At 45.8% G+C, this 18171-nt stretch overlaps 1 protein-coding gene across 7 annotated transcripts in view; it reads right to left on the reverse strand.

The window, feature by feature from the left end:
- Nucleotides 1–15286, reverse strand: part of CHD5 (chromodomain helicase DNA binding protein 5) — a 2731226-nt gene extending 2715940 nt beyond the window's left edge. For 5 of the 7 annotated variants that reach the window (XM_069610279.1, XM_069610280.1, XM_069610282.1 and 2 more), the window contains exon 1: nt 14924–15260. In XM_069610279.1, coding sequence (XP_069466380.1) covers nt 14924–14987 — 64 coding nt within the window. In that variant the 5' untranslated portion in view covers nt 14988–15260. Of the gene's footprint in view, nt 1–14923 lie in introns of all 7 variants that reach the window. The other 2 variants (XM_069610277.1, XM_069610278.1) reach the window with 2 other exon arrangements.
- Nucleotides 15287–18171: the final 2885 nt, after the last annotated feature.

The following is an 18171-nucleotide window of genomic DNA, read 5'->3' on the forward strand; positions in this document are numbered from 1 at the left end:
AAAAACCACTGTATGGGATATAAGTTTCAGCCTTTGCTATCTGCATTATAATAATATATATGCTACGTTTGCTTAAAGGAATGGTTCGGTCAACATTTTTTATTGCCCCTACGGGTCGGCCATGTGTTTTTAAGCCTAAATCGCTTGATTTTAGAAAAATGTCGTATGGACCTTATCCGAGTTTTCGCCAATTAAACGCACGCGAAAACAGGCATGAGGGAGCTCCCATTTTGTGATAATTCTATAATTTCCCCCATCGCCCTGGCTGGCCTGCTTTTGCGGCACTAAATCATATCCCCCGCCCCTGAGCCTGTCATCAGCAGACACGTACCGCCCATTTCACAACGCCAAAGCACGTCTCGTGTCAACATTCGCTGCGCTTCAGCTAATGACGTGTCGCCATGGAAATGGCAGGACGCCTCTTTCCTCAATAAGTATAAACAGACCGTTTCACAACACACAGCAGCAGATTTTCGATTCCATTCCTCTCTCTGTGTTACTTTGAGTATTCTGTGACTCGTTTCTGTGCTCTGGTCAGCTACCTTCGTTGCTTGTAGCCCGTGTGAACAGATACCAGTACCACCGCTATAAATTATTTTAGTTTGTTTAACACACAATGGCTACAATAATGCCCTACATGTACGAGCCCGAGTATACCGAGGAAGAACTACTGGAAAGGGAAACACGCGAAAACGATGGGTCTTCGGACGGCAGTTGGGAGGACGATTCAACAGCTGAAGAGCCTGGACCTAGTCGCATGGACTGTGTTTCCACCTGGTGCACATGCAATCGGTGCGAGCTAATGCCAACCGAGGGCAAGAACTTCTGGTGCTGTGAAAACTCGGGATGCGTGGCCTACATTTCGGAAGGCGAGCCACGATCGCAATGCATCACCGAGCTGCCAGACTTCAGGGCAGCCTGCCTCACACGGTCAGTGTTGAGGATAATGATGGTGCTTATGCACGAACTTCGCGCAACTGTTCGTCCTCGTAATCCGAGTAATGAGTAGGTATACTCTGCTTGTCATGCCACTCCTATTTCATGGTCTTCTACTATATCCAAAATTACCTATACATATCGTTGTAATGCATGAAAGTCGTTCAATAGTGTGCAGTGTCTAGATAGCATTTGTCCGAGCAGAATGCCATTAGTTACAAGAATTGTCATTGACAACAAATGTTTATTAAACTTATCTTGGTCATTTAAAAACAGTTTGTTTCATTCCTTTTCACAGGTGGTACAGGCTGGTGGCCTATCGTTCCTTTACATGGTGGCTTCACGGGAGGCTTGGACTCCGCGTTCGAAGAGTAATACCCGCCTGTGCCGTTCGTGCCATAAGAGAAACGTTCCCGAGTGACAGCGGTCAGTACAGGGGATTTTCTCTCACTGTGCTGCAACCTGACCTGTACAATGTGTAAAGTCTTGTATTTTTGTGTCATCAAAATAAGATACAAAATAAAACACCACATATATTTTAACAATGGTTGTTTCGATTTTTTAAATGAATCAAGTGTGTCTCCATTCAAGGATAGACGTCAGACATCTGTGCTCCGAATGGGTGAAGGTCAGGTCGCTATGAAGTAGGGTGGTCACTATCTAAGCTAACATAATATATTCTCAATAATGCATGCAGGTATTGAGGACACGTTTATGGAGATGAACGAGCTATGTGCTTAGTTCAGGCTGGTTCACATGCAGGACAGTGATTGAAGAGGAAGAGTGATGTGTTACATTTATTAGCTGTTGCAAATACCTCTGGAGTTTTCCAATCAGAGTGGGAACGAGGGTGGGGGCCATGTGCTGTGCGCAGTGAGGCCTGGTCACCAAGATGGATTGGAAAGGGGGTACAAAAATTGATGCCCCTTGTCCTGCTCAGTGGTCCCATCTACGCGAATGTCAACCAAAGTTAACATCACATAAGGGCAAGGGGCGAACCCACTACTGGAGGCACTTGGTCCGAGTTTCTTCTGAGAAGTAAAGGATGAGAGGGGCCAAACAGCATGTACACTTCAAAAGGTATCCCACGCCCAGGGGCCATCGCTCACTTGGCCTCCTCAGACCCCGTGTCTCTAGGCAGGCATCCCCTGAGGCAGGCCGCCCCCCTGCAATCCACATAAGTGTTTCTCCATTCAGCAGTCTTCCTGTGCCTTATCTGCATGCCCCAGGCCCATCCATCCCACCCCCTCTATCAAAGGCGGTTCGCACCCAGGGATGAGCGCTGGCATGGGGGGCTGTCACGGGCGCAAACGGCTAAGGTGCCAAACAGCATGTACACTTCAAAAGGTATCCCACGCCCAGGGGCCATCGCTCACATGGCCTCCTCAGACCCCGTGTCTCCAGGCAGGCCTCCCCTGAGGCAGGCCGCCCCCCCTGCAATCCACATAATACCACGACATACACATGTCATTCATTCACAAACACACCCCTGTTTCTAATACTTTATAAACCACTTGATATGTCTCATGAGAACATCTTTGTGCTTTGCAAGTCAACTCCTGAACCTTCTACCTGAGAAACACTGAGATCTATGCTAATCTGCTCGTCGTCGTGCTATCTGTGACCGCTTCGAGCAAACTCGTCAGTGTGCTACCTGTGGCCATCTACCTGTTCTCCTGCAACATACCGCTCGGCCTGCTGAATCCAACTGTTTGTTGGTCAAGGTAAGGCCATGTATCCTAGTCATATTTCAGTCATTTTTACATTTCTATCTATTTGCGATTACAGTACCCAATAGAGCTATGGTCATTGGTCTCATTGCTATTGACTTGAGTTTCAATTGTTATGCTATCAATAGATCTATTTATTTTCATCTGTGTCAATTGTCATCGAATTGCATCCTTCGGGGGTCCAGTCTATAATGTAAGCATGTTTCCTTTTCGTGCAAGACAGAACATCCAAGGGACGAGTCACATGTTCAGAGTTTAGTCACATAATTTAAAATATTTCTGTAACTTATGCAAATACTAAGCCGCACATGATGAACTGGTATAGTTCCGGCGACCAAAACAAACCTTGCATTGAGCATGGTATGGCTCATTTACTTTTTTATGACATTTTTATTCATCAAGGTTTTATAATAATCTTGATATTTACTTTTCAGAATTTTCAACAATGCCTGCCTGTTCGATTAGCGGTTGCCCTTCGAAGATCCATGCTAAATCTGAAGGCACTACAATGCATGTATTCCCGAAAACTGTTGATCGAATAAGAGGATGGGTCAGACATTGTGGATATCAACTGGATGAGCTGAAAAGTAGAGTCCAACAAGTCTTAGAGGACAAGAGGGGTGATTGATACAGCATATGCAGCCGGCACTTTTCCTCGAACATGTATGTCACATCTTGGGTAACAAAGAAGAATAAACGGCGAACGACACAAAAATTGCTCGCAAACGCTATTCCAACTCTATTCGTCCACATTCCGCCACTGGTGAGTCAAGTGTCCGGATTTAGCTTTAGGCCTTGCGGTAGTGTGTAGGTAGCCGAATGGATTAATTGATATTTTAGGTGTTGTGTCCCTTATAATACTCCCTTGTAATTCTTTCGATATTTATATGAGTGTATAGCTTTTTCAATAATGACATTTATCAATAAATTATTTTTCGATTTTATAACCCCCAAAGGAAATCTATTTATGGGCACAGGGAACTGTACTATATTGCGCATTTTCAATAGCATTATTCTCAAGTATTCTGTCGGTTTACATGGCAATTTTTTAATATTTGCATTTCATCATCAAACAATAATTTACCTTTACAACTGCTTGACTATCCACTGAATCTGAAGCAAGAACATTCTACATCCGTGACGTGCCCGCAGTTATCAACCACTTCTAGCGCGTATCAGGTAATCATACTTGGCTATTCCGCTACAGACTTGTTTTATGCATGTCAAGTAATAGTTTTTATGTATCGTGTGATTATTTTACAAATTGTTTGGTTAGTGCTTTCCAATTGATATACACCTTAGTTGGCATCCCCTGGTGTTTGTTTTCAGTTATAATTAGTGTTATCCATACTAATGCAAGTACTGTCTTTCAGGGAGATGCTGAAGCGTCCACCACATTGACAACAGCCCTAGATGTTCTTCAGCAGCAAGAGGTATGGATACTGACAGCTCCATCGACCGTGATCATCAGGACTGGAACACTTGTCGTTTGATTGTTCTGCACCATGTTTCATTCGTGGTTAGCCATTGATATGTACCTGTGCGGTCGACCCCAAGTGTGTGTTGTGTTTTCGATATTGTAATCCTTACTAATGCAAATACTATGTTTCAGGCAGTTGTTGAAGCATCAACCCCCGCACTTGATGTGGAGCCTGACATTCAAGTAATTCCAGGGGAAGTGGGACCATGCGGATACAAATCGGCGCAACAGCTTTCGGAAGTGCGCACCACATTTACAACATCCATAGATATTCTTCAGCATCACTAGGTATGGATACTGACAGCTCCATCGAGCGTGATCATATAACGTGATTCCATTTGCTATACTTTCTTCCCTATTAACGCAAGTACTGTGTTTCAGGAAGACGATGGAGGTTCCACTACAATCACAAGATCCCATTTAGATGATGCAGATGTAAAGAAATCTGAGAAATAAGTCGATTAAATCTGATCATATTTAAATATTCCTTGATTCTTTTAGACAATGCAACATTTGTGGTTATCTCTTTATATGTACCTGTGTCGTCGACCCCAAGTGTGTGTTATGTTTACAATATTGAAAACCATACTAACGCAAGTACTGTGTTTCAGGGAGTTGCTGATGCCTCCTCTTCAATACAATAATTCGTGGCAGTCCATGCAGAGCCAGAGGTATGGATACTGACAGCTCCATCGAACTAGGTCATCAGAGCCCGAATACTTGTCGTTTGATTGTTCCACACAATGTTTAAATCGTGTTTGGCTATTGAGATGTACCTGTGTGTTCATCCTCACGTGTGTATTATGCTAACAATATTTTGATACACAGTAATGAAAATACTATGTTTCAGGGAGTCGATGGAGCCTCATTCCGTGCTGTCTATGCGGATACAGAAAATATAGTTGTTGCAGCGCAAGAGGAAGGGGAGACATGCGGATACGAATCGGAGCAACAGCGTGCAGATGTTGAAGGTCGAGTCAAAAAAGTTGCAAAGAAAAGAAACAAAAATAAGGTTAGTTACAAACAGTTCATAACTTTAGACATTTTTTTGTGCTGGGGACTATTTTTTTTTTCCAGTCAATTGTACTATACTTTATCTTGTGTTTAAACTGAACATCCCTTTTCCAATCTGTCCTCTAGTTACCCGTGGGTGTCCGAACTATACATACACACACAGTGAAGCAAATGAGAGACGTTGCTTGCCAGACCATTTACACTACGGAGCAACTATTAATTCAGACACCGCGTGTTGAGACTAGAGATGCTCATGTCCAATGGCCAGAACATGAAATGAATGTGTCCGGAGAATCCAGTAAAGTTGTAAAGGACCATTGCTACAGTACGACCGCACCACCACAACAACATGATACTGGATGTATTGAAGATAGCACTGAAGTAGTCGCAGATCAATTCACACAATCTACACCCGCCAAAAAATTGCCACCAAAAAAGCTGTCGACATTGTTGTGTTCTCCCATCAATGTTGAAGTAGCAGATGTTGAAATGACAGAGAATGAACCAGCAGCAGCATTCACCAACGCATTAGAACTTGATAGCAGCGATATTTCTTTTAAATGTGGTGATATGTCCTCAACGTCACAGGCCGAAAAATAAATTGACGCAGGATGACAGTCTAATGAAATAGGGCAAATACATAGTATTAGACAGTTGTTTGATGGATATTATAAGTATGCTGAAATGTGGGCATTCCGTCAGAGGGAAAGTATGTGGAAAGCCATTGATTCATGTGACTCGTCAAAAACAAGGCAGTAACGTCACAATAAATGCTGCCTGTAGATTAAATCATACGTTCTCATGGTCTGCACAACCGATGCTGGGGAAACTGCCAGCAGGCAATCTACTGTGTGCAGCTGCATCACTTTTTAGTGGCTCCAGTTTTAGAAAGTTAGAGTCTTTCTTCCAGTTTGTGGGACTCCATTTCATTTCAAAAACGCAGTACTACAAATACCAAGATGATTATCTGTTTCCGGCCATTAGTGATGCTTGGAAAATTGAACAATTGTCTCTAGCAAGTACATTCGAAAGCAAACGATTCAGGCTAGCCGGCGATGGACAGTGCGACAGCCCTGGATTTTCTGCCAAGTACTGCACCTACCACTTTCAGGACATGGATAGTAAGAAAATTGTGAGTTCGGTGGTCGTGCAGGTAACACAATGTACATCCTCAGTGGCCATGGAGAAACTAGGATTTATAAAATCAGTGGAATATCTACAATCGAGGGGAATGCACATCGACCTCATAGCCACGGACCGACATGTTTCAATTGCCAAGACAATGAGAGAGCAGTTCCCACATATTAAACATCAATTTGACATATGGCATCTTGCTAAATCAATCAATAAGAAAATCTTGGCTGCAGGGAAAAAAAAAGGTTTGGAAAGTATTTCAGAGTGGTCCCAGTCTATCAACAACCATCTTTGGTGGAGCTCCAAAACTTGTGAAGGGTCAGTGGAAATACTACTTGAAAAATGGCGGTCACTGATGCACCACTGTACCAACGTGCACCGCTGGTCAGAAAATCTACATTTCCACCAATGTGAACATGGCCCTTTGTCGCCAGTGGAGGCACGGAAGAAGAAGTGGTTGAATCCATCTTCACCGACACGAAAGCCATTGAGAAGATTGTTTTTGATAAAACTCTATCAAGAGATTTGAGGGGACTGACAGAATTCTGTCACACAGGAGGTTTGGAGGTGTTCCACAATGTGTGCCTAAAGTACAGGCCAAAGCGCTTGCATTTCAGCATACAGGGCATGAGACATAGGACTCTACTTGCCGTCTTGGCCCATAACGAGAATCTCGGCCGTGAACAATCTAGGACTACGGGTAATGTAAGGATGCCTCGCTACACTAAGGCCTTTTCAAAAAGAAGTAAGCAATGGGTGATCAAACCAGTCTGTGAGGAAATGGAGTTCGACTCTGTCAAAAGCCTTATTGTTGCTGTATTAGAGAAGCACAGATATGGAATTTTTAACGTTTCTGTACAGAGCACTGATCCATTGGCACCCAACATTGCCACTGTGCCATGTCCACCCAAAGGAGAGCTGGTTGTGAAGTACAAATCCCGGTTTAAATAATTGTAATACGATTGTTTTTTTGTAAATAAATGTTATTGTACAGTGTACATACAAAGTACGCTAACCCTAACCCCTACCTTCACCATCCTGGGTGGCGAACAACCTGGGTGTCATCTTTGAATTCTCTCTCTATTCACCTCATATTGCTGACCTTGTCTATATGTGTATGTATATATTTTTGTTAATGTAACTAATTTTCGCAATCTCATGTAAATGCTGCGCACTTTTAACCGAGGGGAGGCTTGCGTATTGCAAATAATAAAAAGAAAAAACAATAAATCTCACTTTCAACTCAACTCCTCGGGTACTTTATACTTACCCTGACCTTCCCCAAAAAATTAAAAGTCTCAATAGTTATAGTTTTTTGGGGCTTAAAAGCTCACAGACAACGAGGACAAAATTGGGGCCCTTAGAACGTGCCAAGCGAGCCGTTGCAGATGGGAGAGAAGCCAGTTTGCATTTGCACATTGAGGCGCAGTACATAGATGGATTCGAAACTTCAAGTTCTCACAGATGGCTTTACTACGGGATGTTGCAAAGAAAGAATGTATGCTCATTTCTAGTGAAGGTCAGCAGCTTTGATTTTCAGCACGTGCCTAGAAGAGGCCCACAACTCGCACTGGCAGTATAAGGTTCTATTGTTTTCTGACCTTCAGAGACCGGGACCATGCCACAAGAACTTCATTTGAAGGGGGGGGTGCAATAACGTAAGAGACGATAAGGCAGAAAATTCTGAAACTAGACCGAGTTTCATGTTAGTTCAGTATCCGCAAAATCGTTGTCAAGAGCACAGTGGGATTTACGGACTGCATTACGCAGAGACACAATGGAAATTGCAAATATAATGTAAGTAACTCTTTAGACGCTTTCATACCGTAATGAAGAATTAATGAATGGATGCATGAATAAATGAATGAATGAAGAGCTAGGAAAACGTTTGTGGGATCGTCCTTGTAGCGGGCACATGGGCATGCAGGTCCACATTCCACACGCATGTAGACAAACAGTTGTTTCTCATTGTGTGCTAACCTCGATTTATTTCGTTACTTTTCGCATTGATTTTAGAGCCGAACATACTCCATTGCACTATCCTTGAAAGCAAATAGTTTCAGCTCGGCCGTAATAAATAAAATGAATAATATTAATAAAGATCGGCTGGCGAGACTAATTATACATTTTATGTTTTCAAAACAGGTATATCCTTCCCTACTGCTACTGCCACCAGTTTCAGACCCCGGCAGATGGTTTTTTCAACCGCCAGCTGCAGCTTCTTGTAAACAACTGCACCACTTTGATGATTTTATGGGACGATCGCCAAGGGCCCATATGCCCTTACGCGGTACTAGCGGCTAGAAGCAACATATCAACCTTTACGCTGGCGTAGTGCCTACTTGATGGAACAGCCTTGCGGTTCAACGTGCGACCAAAGTGCTTCTTTTAACGAAAACCAACACCCTGTGTACCATAAAGGAACAGCGCGTGACTCACGATAAACTTTTACGGATTTGCGGATAGAGATAAAAGAAAATAAATGGCATTCCGAGTTCATATGGTAATTGCTGAATATTCTATAAACATTTAATGTCAAATAAATGTACTTTACCAAATGTACCGTGTTGCTGTTTGATTTTAAAGTACAGTTTCATATTCCGAATTGTGGCGCGCTGTGTTGTGAGTTGATCTGTGTAGGTTTCCGGGTTCTGTGTGAAGTCGCGTAGAGGACAACTGGGCGCGTTTACCTACTGTTAGGCATAAACCTGTGCAGTTCCCTCTGGGACCAAAGCAAAACATTTAAGACTACAGGTGTTTGGCAGTAAACCCACTTGGTAGCAGTCTGTACCACACAGATTCACTTGGTAGCTGTGGCTGAGCAGTCAGACTTCCCTCAAGAAGAGTTAGGCAGTATACAGAGTATTCACAATAGGTCAAAAGAACATAGTAGAACATAGTAGAGCAAGCAAACACTGACCAGAGCTTGGTGTAAAAGAGATATAATTATTTATTTAAAACACAGGCACTAATATTAAGCAGTTCAAAAACAAGGTCACTAAAAGATATACACTCCCTTAAAAGAATATTAGACAAGTCTTAAGTAAAGCCCCACTTACTTTCAGACAGCGGTGAGCGCTTAACGCAGATGGCACTCTAATAATTCGTTTTAAAAGGGAGAGAAAAGCAGAATATACTTTGAAACAGATCCCAACACTTTCACAAGAACACAGCAAGAGAGGAAGGCAGAGTCAAACCGTGAAGTTAGAGTTCAGAAAGCCGGATCCACTTTGAGAGGATCAGAACGAAATGTGTCCAAGGTCACACGGTTGAAAAGTGCACGAAAGTCTCGAAAAGGTTCATAAAGAGGTGGACCAAAAGAAAGGGACCAGTTAGATGGTCAAGGCGGCCAGTCCAGTCCAGAAGGTTAAGGGATTATTATTACCTTGTAGTAATCTTTAGAAAGGGAGGCCTGGCGGACACGGTACCTTAAAGTGGTGAGAATAATCCAGCGGGGGCAGTTGTTCCTGGCAGCGGATGCAAGTTGGTGCTTCGTCTGGGGGAAGAGAGGATCTCGTCGGAGAGGAAGACAGGAGTCCGTTGCACTGCCAGGGAAGAAACCAGCCGCGGAGTTCTCAGTTAAAAGGAGCGGTCCTTTTGTTTGCGGTCCAGTGGTAAGTGGCTATCCGGTTGCCGGGGTGCTTGGCATGGGCAATTCGACCACGAGACGTCCTGGGATGCGAGAAAAGAAGGTAAACTGATTGTGCCCACCAGTCAAGGAAAGAAGACTCTCCAGTAGGGAGATCTCCTCTGTCGTTGGGAAGTGGTGAGTCGGTTCTGCAGGGCTCCACCGGTGGTGTCGTCATAGCAGGTCGGCTCAGCTTCTCCCTCGTCGGATCCTCAGGTCCTGTGGTGACTTCTGCAGTTCCAGTCCCCAAAGCCCTGCTTTTATGCAGCACATCCCCATTCACTCAGCCTAGCTCTCAATCAAACATGCTAAGTGGTGAGCCGGCCGGTTCACCACTTGGGCCAATCACACAAGAGTGCGACTTGAGTTACCAAGGTAACTCAGTCCAGGGTGCCTAAACCCCCTCCCACAACCCCTGTGGTACCCAGACAGAGTGGCACCACTTTTGGAGGCTTCTGTGGAGAAGCCCGTCAAAAGTGGAACAAAGGGCTCGACTTGGGTTGGAGTCACAGAAGAGAACACAAACGCCATTTTAGAATCGAGTCCTGGCAAAAAATATGAACCGGCGAAATAATATTAAATAAATAAACCGGCGGTATGTTCGAGGCTATGAGAATTAAATAATTAAAGTTGGTAGCCTCGAACAATGGGAAAATCCCACAGGGATATATTCGCGGTCGAGTATAAAAAGTAGTATCCACTGCCACCAGCCAAAACTCGATCAGGGGGGACGGAGACGTGACCCCCTCGACTAACAGACCCCGGGGCATTCGAATTGGCCCGACCAGTACGTCCACAATATGATGGTTTGTACTGGTTTCTGTTCATAATTTGGGACTAGTAAAGCCAATGGTGACTTTACATGCCCTGGCAGACAGTAGTCAGTCCCAGGGTATGGAGTCTATGGTGGGGTGTCACTATGACACCCCTGTGTCACTGCACGGAGGGTGCTGTGTAACACACATAGTAAAAACACATGAGACCCTATGGAGTAAAGGACCCCATAGCCCATAAAACACATTAGCAGTCAAAGAAACACCAAAAATCATGTCCAAGAGTGGGAGAAAAAGAGTCTCACTCTTGGCAGGAATAAAAAACAAACTCCAGAAATCCAGCAAAGCTGCTGGGGGACTCACTAGGTTAGGAAATTCAGCCTAAACAGAGAATTCTCCCTAACACCTACGCAGCACAGAAAAGTCACGGAGAGAGGTGGGGAATATGAATGTTTTGATAATGTCAGGCTCAGGGGCGGGGGATATGATTTAGTGCCGCAAAAGCAGGCCAGCCAGGGCGATGGGGGAAATGATAGGATTATCAGAAAATGGCAGCTCCCTGATGCCTGTTTTCGCGTGCGTTTAATGGACGAAAACTCGGGTAAGGTCCATAGGAATTTTTTCTAAAATCGAGCGACTTAAAAACTTAAATGGCCGACCCGTAGGGGCAATAAAAAATGTTGACCGAACCATTCCTTTAACAAAGCTTCTATTTTAATCGACCTCAAACCTAGCTAACTAAATCATGGAGCATGCAATTAACAAGCTTAATTAATTATATACTTAAGATTTAACATTCTGCCTACAAAGGAGTATATTAGTGGTTGGTGTGGATCTCCCTATGAGGAAAGACATTGCTGACTATGAAATCACCTATAGAAACATGTTGGCATGTACTCACCGCCTGTGTGACTCTATTCAAATCAAATAAAAAGTGTATGCATCCTTAAGAGTATGCATCCTTGGTACTGAACATGGATTTTATTACCACTAACCAATTCTGGAATTCGATATATTGTGCTGAACCCACTGTGATCACTGCGTCTGCATTCCACATTTGGAAAAGGGCATTTTGGCTATAATATAGTATTTTATATTTTCTCCGGAATATTGTGTAAATTACCATCTAATTAATTAATGTTACTATGTATATATTGTATGAATGTGAATTTTATATATGTACATTTCGAATGTATTTTGCTATCTTTTTTGTTTTCTTTTTTTATGATGAATTTTATGATGAATTTCTCTGAGTTTTAATGTCTGATATGTAAATGGTGTGCTTAATGTTTTTTATTAAGTGGGCGCTTGTTTCTGGCCATGCCTGGGCCGGTTTGGAAGAAGAAAAAAAAAGAAAACAAATATTTTTTTTTCTTTCAAAAAGCCTTTCGTCCTTCTTATGTCGATAAATGAGTACCAACACAGGTTGGGTGATATTGTTTGCATATGTGTTCTATAAAAAAAGAGCTTATGCGTAAGTGCTATGCAAGAACATATTCTCATTTGGCCTTGGTCGTCTGCTTGGATTCACAGTAATGTGGTGTACTTAGGGACAATACTATTTTATTCCACTTCCTGTTTTGTCAAGGGGTGAAAGGTCGTGTTTCATCGCTTCCCGTGATGTCACTTTGGGGTGGGTGGCGGTCAAATGACATCACTTCTGGTGATGTCATCAGTGGTGAAGGGTCATGAGGCGAAGGGTTGCCCACTTTTTTTTGGGTGACCAGGCCTATTTCTTGTCCCAGTCCGACCCTGCTACAGCTGATGCAGAAATTAGCGTGTGGACTGCGGGTCAGAGGTGTAGAGCCTGGTGGCAGCTCACCATCAACCCTTACTCTTTTGAGGGCAATACAATACGTCGCTACTTGGCGACGCCTGCTATTTACATTGTTAGCTAACTGGGAAGACTGCCTGCGAGCGTTAAAGAAAGAACAAGTTACCGTACAAGTGTAATAAACTTAAACAATACGCGCACCGGTGGTTTAGCATAAACCCGGCCTCAGATATAGGACGAAGCCAACAACCTTTTTTTTTAATTGCCGGGTGCTTATTGAATTCCTTATGCAAGAATGGCTTTGTTTTCGGGATCGACATCCACCGTGAGGCAAGTACTACCCAGAAGGGTGCGGCTTTGATCTACAGTAACGCCCGGTTATAGTGGGCTGAGATAAAGCGGGTGGGCACCCACCTCCTAAAACAGTACAAGTGAGAGGGGATATTAAAGGGACCGAAGGAATAGACACGGAGAGGAGAAGGCAGAGGGAAAAGCGTGTGTGAATGTGTATCGCTGCATTTTAAGTATAGGCTTCAATGCGTTCATCTACAGTAAAGAAGATTACCGAAGACCAGTAAACTACAAGGGGCATGGGGCACTCTTTTTTCTCGACTTTCTGGAGTGTTTGCAGCAACGCCAGAGTGAAGTAGAAGTGTGCGCACCCATTACCAACAATATGCCTTTCCCTCCCTATCTGTACTCTATTGCAATAGTTTATGCTTAATAGCCCAAACTAAAAATGCTCTGCTAGATGGGTTACTGGGGCTTAGGAGGGGCTGTCAGGGGTAGTCACCTGGACTTCATTAGCATTAAAAAGTGTACGCCTTGGAAATGCAACAATGCCTATTTAAGGGAATTAGTCGGATTTTGGAAAAATGCCAACAATGCTCATTTAAGGGAAGTAGTCGGAGTTGGGGAAAACTATACACACAAATCAATGCTTCAGCCATGTCATGCCTTGGTAAATCCCGATGGAATAGCCACTTAAGCAGCAGGGCCGATTCATCTCGTGTACATATTCCAGCTTTTGTCCTTATCATCTGCAGCTCAGCACCAACTCCCTTGCTTAAAGGACAGCTGGGGGCAGCCAATCGGAAACGCTTTGGACCACAGCCCCACTTAGAGGCAGCCAATGGCCCAGAGCCCTCAGATCAGAGCCCCACTCATGAAAGAGCCGTGGAGCCATTACTCGGCTGCCGGCTCGCTGGGCCCGCCCATGCATGTGACGTCACAATACGAGCTTTGTGTTGAGGTTCCACCTTGTTGCAGCCATAGAACGTGTAAGAGGCTAAGACGCTCGCAATACACGCTGGGGTTGGTATTCGCGCAGTTACATTAGGAAGATACGGTTTATTCCAATTGACACTTTAATCCTATGAGGACACATTACGGGGAGTATGAGACAGGCAAGCATATACCTTTCTGTTATGTTTTACCAAGATCATTTTACCACAAGAAAGTCAGCAAAACTCGAGATCGCTTTAAAAAAAAAGTTGTGCGTCACATAGGTGTTAAATACTTCTCTGAACGCTCCCTACACAGCTGTCCCTTCAGATTATACGAGTCCATAACAAAACATAATGCACAATTGTGTCAGGACCCAAATTCATCGACAAATCATTGGTCACACCGCAAAACTATTGGCGTATTTTGCCTGCGATTTCCATTAAAGTCGCCTGGGACCACGCAACCTCAAGGAGACAACGCACTGCAATACAATTTCCTGAGCGAATACGGCAATGTTTCACTTGGAATCAAAGCTCCATTAAACTGCATTACAAATCACAGTGTGCTGCTGCTACTGCATGCAACAACACAAGGCTGGCTCCGCCTCGCGCAGATGGCACTATGAGCTGGGACCTGCATCCTTTCCGCCTGCTCCCAAGCACACAACCAACGCGCCTGACACCCGAATCGACAGGCATTCCAGCAACCAACCAAACGCACACACACACACACCCCGGTCTCCTAGCCAAAACACTAAGACGTCCTCTGTTATAATAATGCAACCAACACGTCCACAGCCATTTTTGGGGGGGCAATATGCTGCGGTAGGGTCTTGACAGGGGCTGGCTGGAGCCCCAGCCAAGGAGCTCCCCTGAAGTGGGAGTGCAATTTAGCCACATGGACTCTGGCCACGCTTCGAGGGTGGGAGCCCCCTGGCTGTACCTGCTCACTCGTCCCCGGTGGCCATGGAAGCAGAGGAGGCAGCTTTGTCTGCCTCTTCGCGGAAGTGCCCGCGACTGCCAACCCAACCACTCAAAAACTTTACACTGCGGGACAGACCTCCAGAAAACCGCCTCTCCCCGTCTCTGCACAGCCCCGACCAGCGAGGAGAAGTGGAGACCGGTTGCACTTTTCTATCTGCAGAGAGTATGGCTCCCTCCCCGGAGGCCCCCGGCCCACCCACGCCAGCCCCACGACCCCGGGCGTGCACCTACACCCATCTCCTACCTGACAGCTCCTCGTTGTCCATCTCCTCCGCTGTGTCCTCTTCATCCCCCAGGGGCCCTCGCATGCTTTGGGCAGCGCCGAGATATCTTCCCCTGCGGGCTCCGTTGTATTTTCTTTCCGAAGCTTCACACTATTAACCCATGGGCTGCCGATGTCCTCTGGATCTCGTGCACATGGATCTACTGTACACAGAAGGAGAGTTATTTTTTTTTTGTAAAGAAAGATGGCTGCCCTCTCTTTTTTATGTAAACATATATTTTTTCTTACGAGAAAAAAATCTCCTTTCTCTCGCTCCCTCTCTGTTACTCAGCCCAAATCCCTCAGCCGGGAAATAAAGAGAGAGAGAGAGACAAAAATGGAATACACATGCCCAGATTGTGACGTCCAGTCTGGTTGCCATGGCAACTCCATCCCATAATTTTGGGCACTACTAGTTAGTGATGATGCCAGAGGTGACCAAGTTAAGCAGCTGGTACTGCCATGGGAGGAGACAAGCAGGATTGGAATTAACATGCATTTTTTTAATGAAAATATATTTGCTGAGCAGCTGTAGAAATTAGAAGCGGCCGGTTTTGCATAGTGACAGAGGTGCGGTGCTGACGCGAGGCTGCCTGTCAGTGCGCAGCAGGCAGCTGCTATTTCCCGCCCAAGCACCTGAGCCCCCGATCGGGACCACGCACCGCCTGGTGCAGGGAAGCAAAGTTTCACCTGCCCGTCAAACGCTCTCATTTATTCAAATTATTACCATAGGCTGTATCTTTTCGAAGTAACGTGTACACGTCAGAATCACGCAGGTGATTCTGCCTCACCCAACAAGGTAGCTCAGTGGGAGAATGCGCCTGCCAGTGGCAGATGTGCGCAAGTCAGGCATTTTGACTCAACCTTTTACCTTTCTGGGATCGGAAAATGAATGCCACTGTATTGGATGATCGAAAGTAACGTCTTTGGCAGCAACACTTTTGCTTACAGTGCTACGCAACCCTAGTGCCGAGAACCGACTGCATCGCTGCCATCAGCACAGCACTCCCCAAACACAGTGCAGCGCAGTTAGAAAAAGTGAGCCACACAGGTGTGAAACGCAGCAGCAGGGATTACTCGTACCCCCTCCGCCACCTGCTCCCCAACCCCTACCTCGTCGGGTCACCCAGGGACGAAGCATGAAGGCTTAAGCAGCCTACGCGCCGGTGCATCAGGCAGCCTGACAATGCAAGAGATGCAGACAGTGATAGCGCCCCAACTTGTGCTAATGCCCCACCCCCCGGCCATATTGGAGTGCTTAGTGCTACTTGACATGTGTTAAGGGACCTTGGAGCTAATGTTATTAGCGCCTTCCCCATTCCCATTTGACCTATGGGGGCTCAAATGGGAATGAGGAATGGCATTTGGAATGGGGACTTACCGATTCTGCCTAGGTCGGAATGTCCCGGTAAGTCCCCATTCCGCCAGACCGGACCCGGGTTTGGAGGCAGCCATGGTGCTAATAGCGCCATGGCTACCTCTAACCTCATAATGAGGCCCAATGACATTAATGGCCAAGTAGACAGTGGGCCTCATTACGAGGTGGGCGGTAAGGGATCACCAACACCGGTAAGGGCATCGGGGCTGCTAATCCCTTACCGCCCTACTACGAGTTCCCTTTGCGGGTCCTTCCTTAATGCCTGGTTTTACCAGGCGTTAAGGACAGGACCCGCAAAGGGATACCGGGGTCAATAACGGTACCGCAATTTGCGGTACCATTATTGCCGCCTTCCCCCTTCCCATTGAGCCCTATGGGGGCTCAAATGGGAATGGGGAATGGCTCTGATGAATGGGGAATTACTGGTCCCGCCGACCTCGGAATGGATTGGTAATTGCTCCATCCACCAGACCGGAGTCGGAACGATTTTGGAGGAAGCCATAACCTCGTAATGAGGCCCAGTAACTATCAATGGCTAAATTAATGTAGTTTACATATTCATATTCATCATGGGGGGAACAAGTGGTCGTGGGGTTGGTTGTTTGGACTCAAATCCTGCACTAGGACTGGGGTGGCTTAGCCAACAAAGACATTCGGATGGCCATAACACCTTCCATGATCCCTTGCCATTCATTCACCCTGGCTCTCTAGGAGTATGGGCCTCATTGCACGGATGGTGGTAAGGGTTTACCGGTACCGGTAAGGGTACCAGTGCCGGTAAACCCTTACCGCCTTACTACGAGGTCCCTTTGAGGGACCCTACCTTAACGGCTGGTTTTACCAGCCGTTAAGGACGGGACCCGCAAAGGGACCTAGGAGGTAATTACGTTAACGCAATTTGCGGTACCATAATTACCACCTTCCCCATTCCCATTGAGCCCTATGGGGGCAAAAATGGGAATGGGGAAGTGCCATGGTGAATGGGTAATTACCGCCCCCACACACCCTGGAATAGGGCGGTAATTCCGCCATTCACCATGGTGTACTCAGTAAAATACCGGCGGCAACCATGGCGCTAATAGTGCCATTTTTACCGCCATTCATGTAATGAGGCCCTATGAAATAGACAAGGGGCCTCATTACGAATCAGCCGGTCCGGAAACAATGGTGGTGGTAAATCCGCCACCACTGTTGTTTCCGGACCGGCTTATTCCGAGTCCTGCAGGCGGGAGGTGTCACTTCCGCCAGGTCTGTCCTTGCGGGTTTAACACCACCCGCCTGCAGGCGGACATGGAAACACCACCTCTGTCATAGACGGAGCCGGTGTTTCCCTGGTCCCCATCCCCATGAAGTCCTATGGGACTGCATGGGAATGGGGAATTACCGATTTCCACCTCCGGAATTACGGCAATCACGGAGGCGGAATGGTAATACGAGTCCGGCGGTAACCTGCCAGAATTTCCGGCACCATTACCGCCGGACTCGTAATGAGGCCCAAGCTAGCTTTAAAAAGACAATAAAGTCAACAATGTTCTGCCTCGCCCCAGGCCACTAGAATTGCTATGGGGAATTACTCACACTAAGTCACTTATCGTACACTAAGACACCAAGTCCACAAGAAACATGGCCTCAGATTTGTTCCTGAAAGTTCCTTAAGTTACAACACGGACTCCCCTGTCGTTAGCAGCATAACACAATGGGCCTCATTACGACCCAGGCGTTAACAATGGCGCTATTAGCGCCATGGTTGACGCCGGATTCCGCCATGGTGAATGGCGGAATTACCGCCCCATTCCAAGGTTGGCGGGGGCGGTAATTCCCCATTCACCATTGGCACTTCCCCATTCCCATT

Source organism: Ambystoma mexicanum, chromosome 8 (genome assembly GCF_040938575.1).
Source record: "Ambystoma mexicanum isolate Mex_15411 chromosome 8, UKY_AmexF1_1, whole genome shotgun sequence".
Lineage (NCBI taxonomy): Eukaryota > Metazoa > Chordata > Amphibia > Caudata > Ambystomatidae > Ambystoma > Ambystoma mexicanum.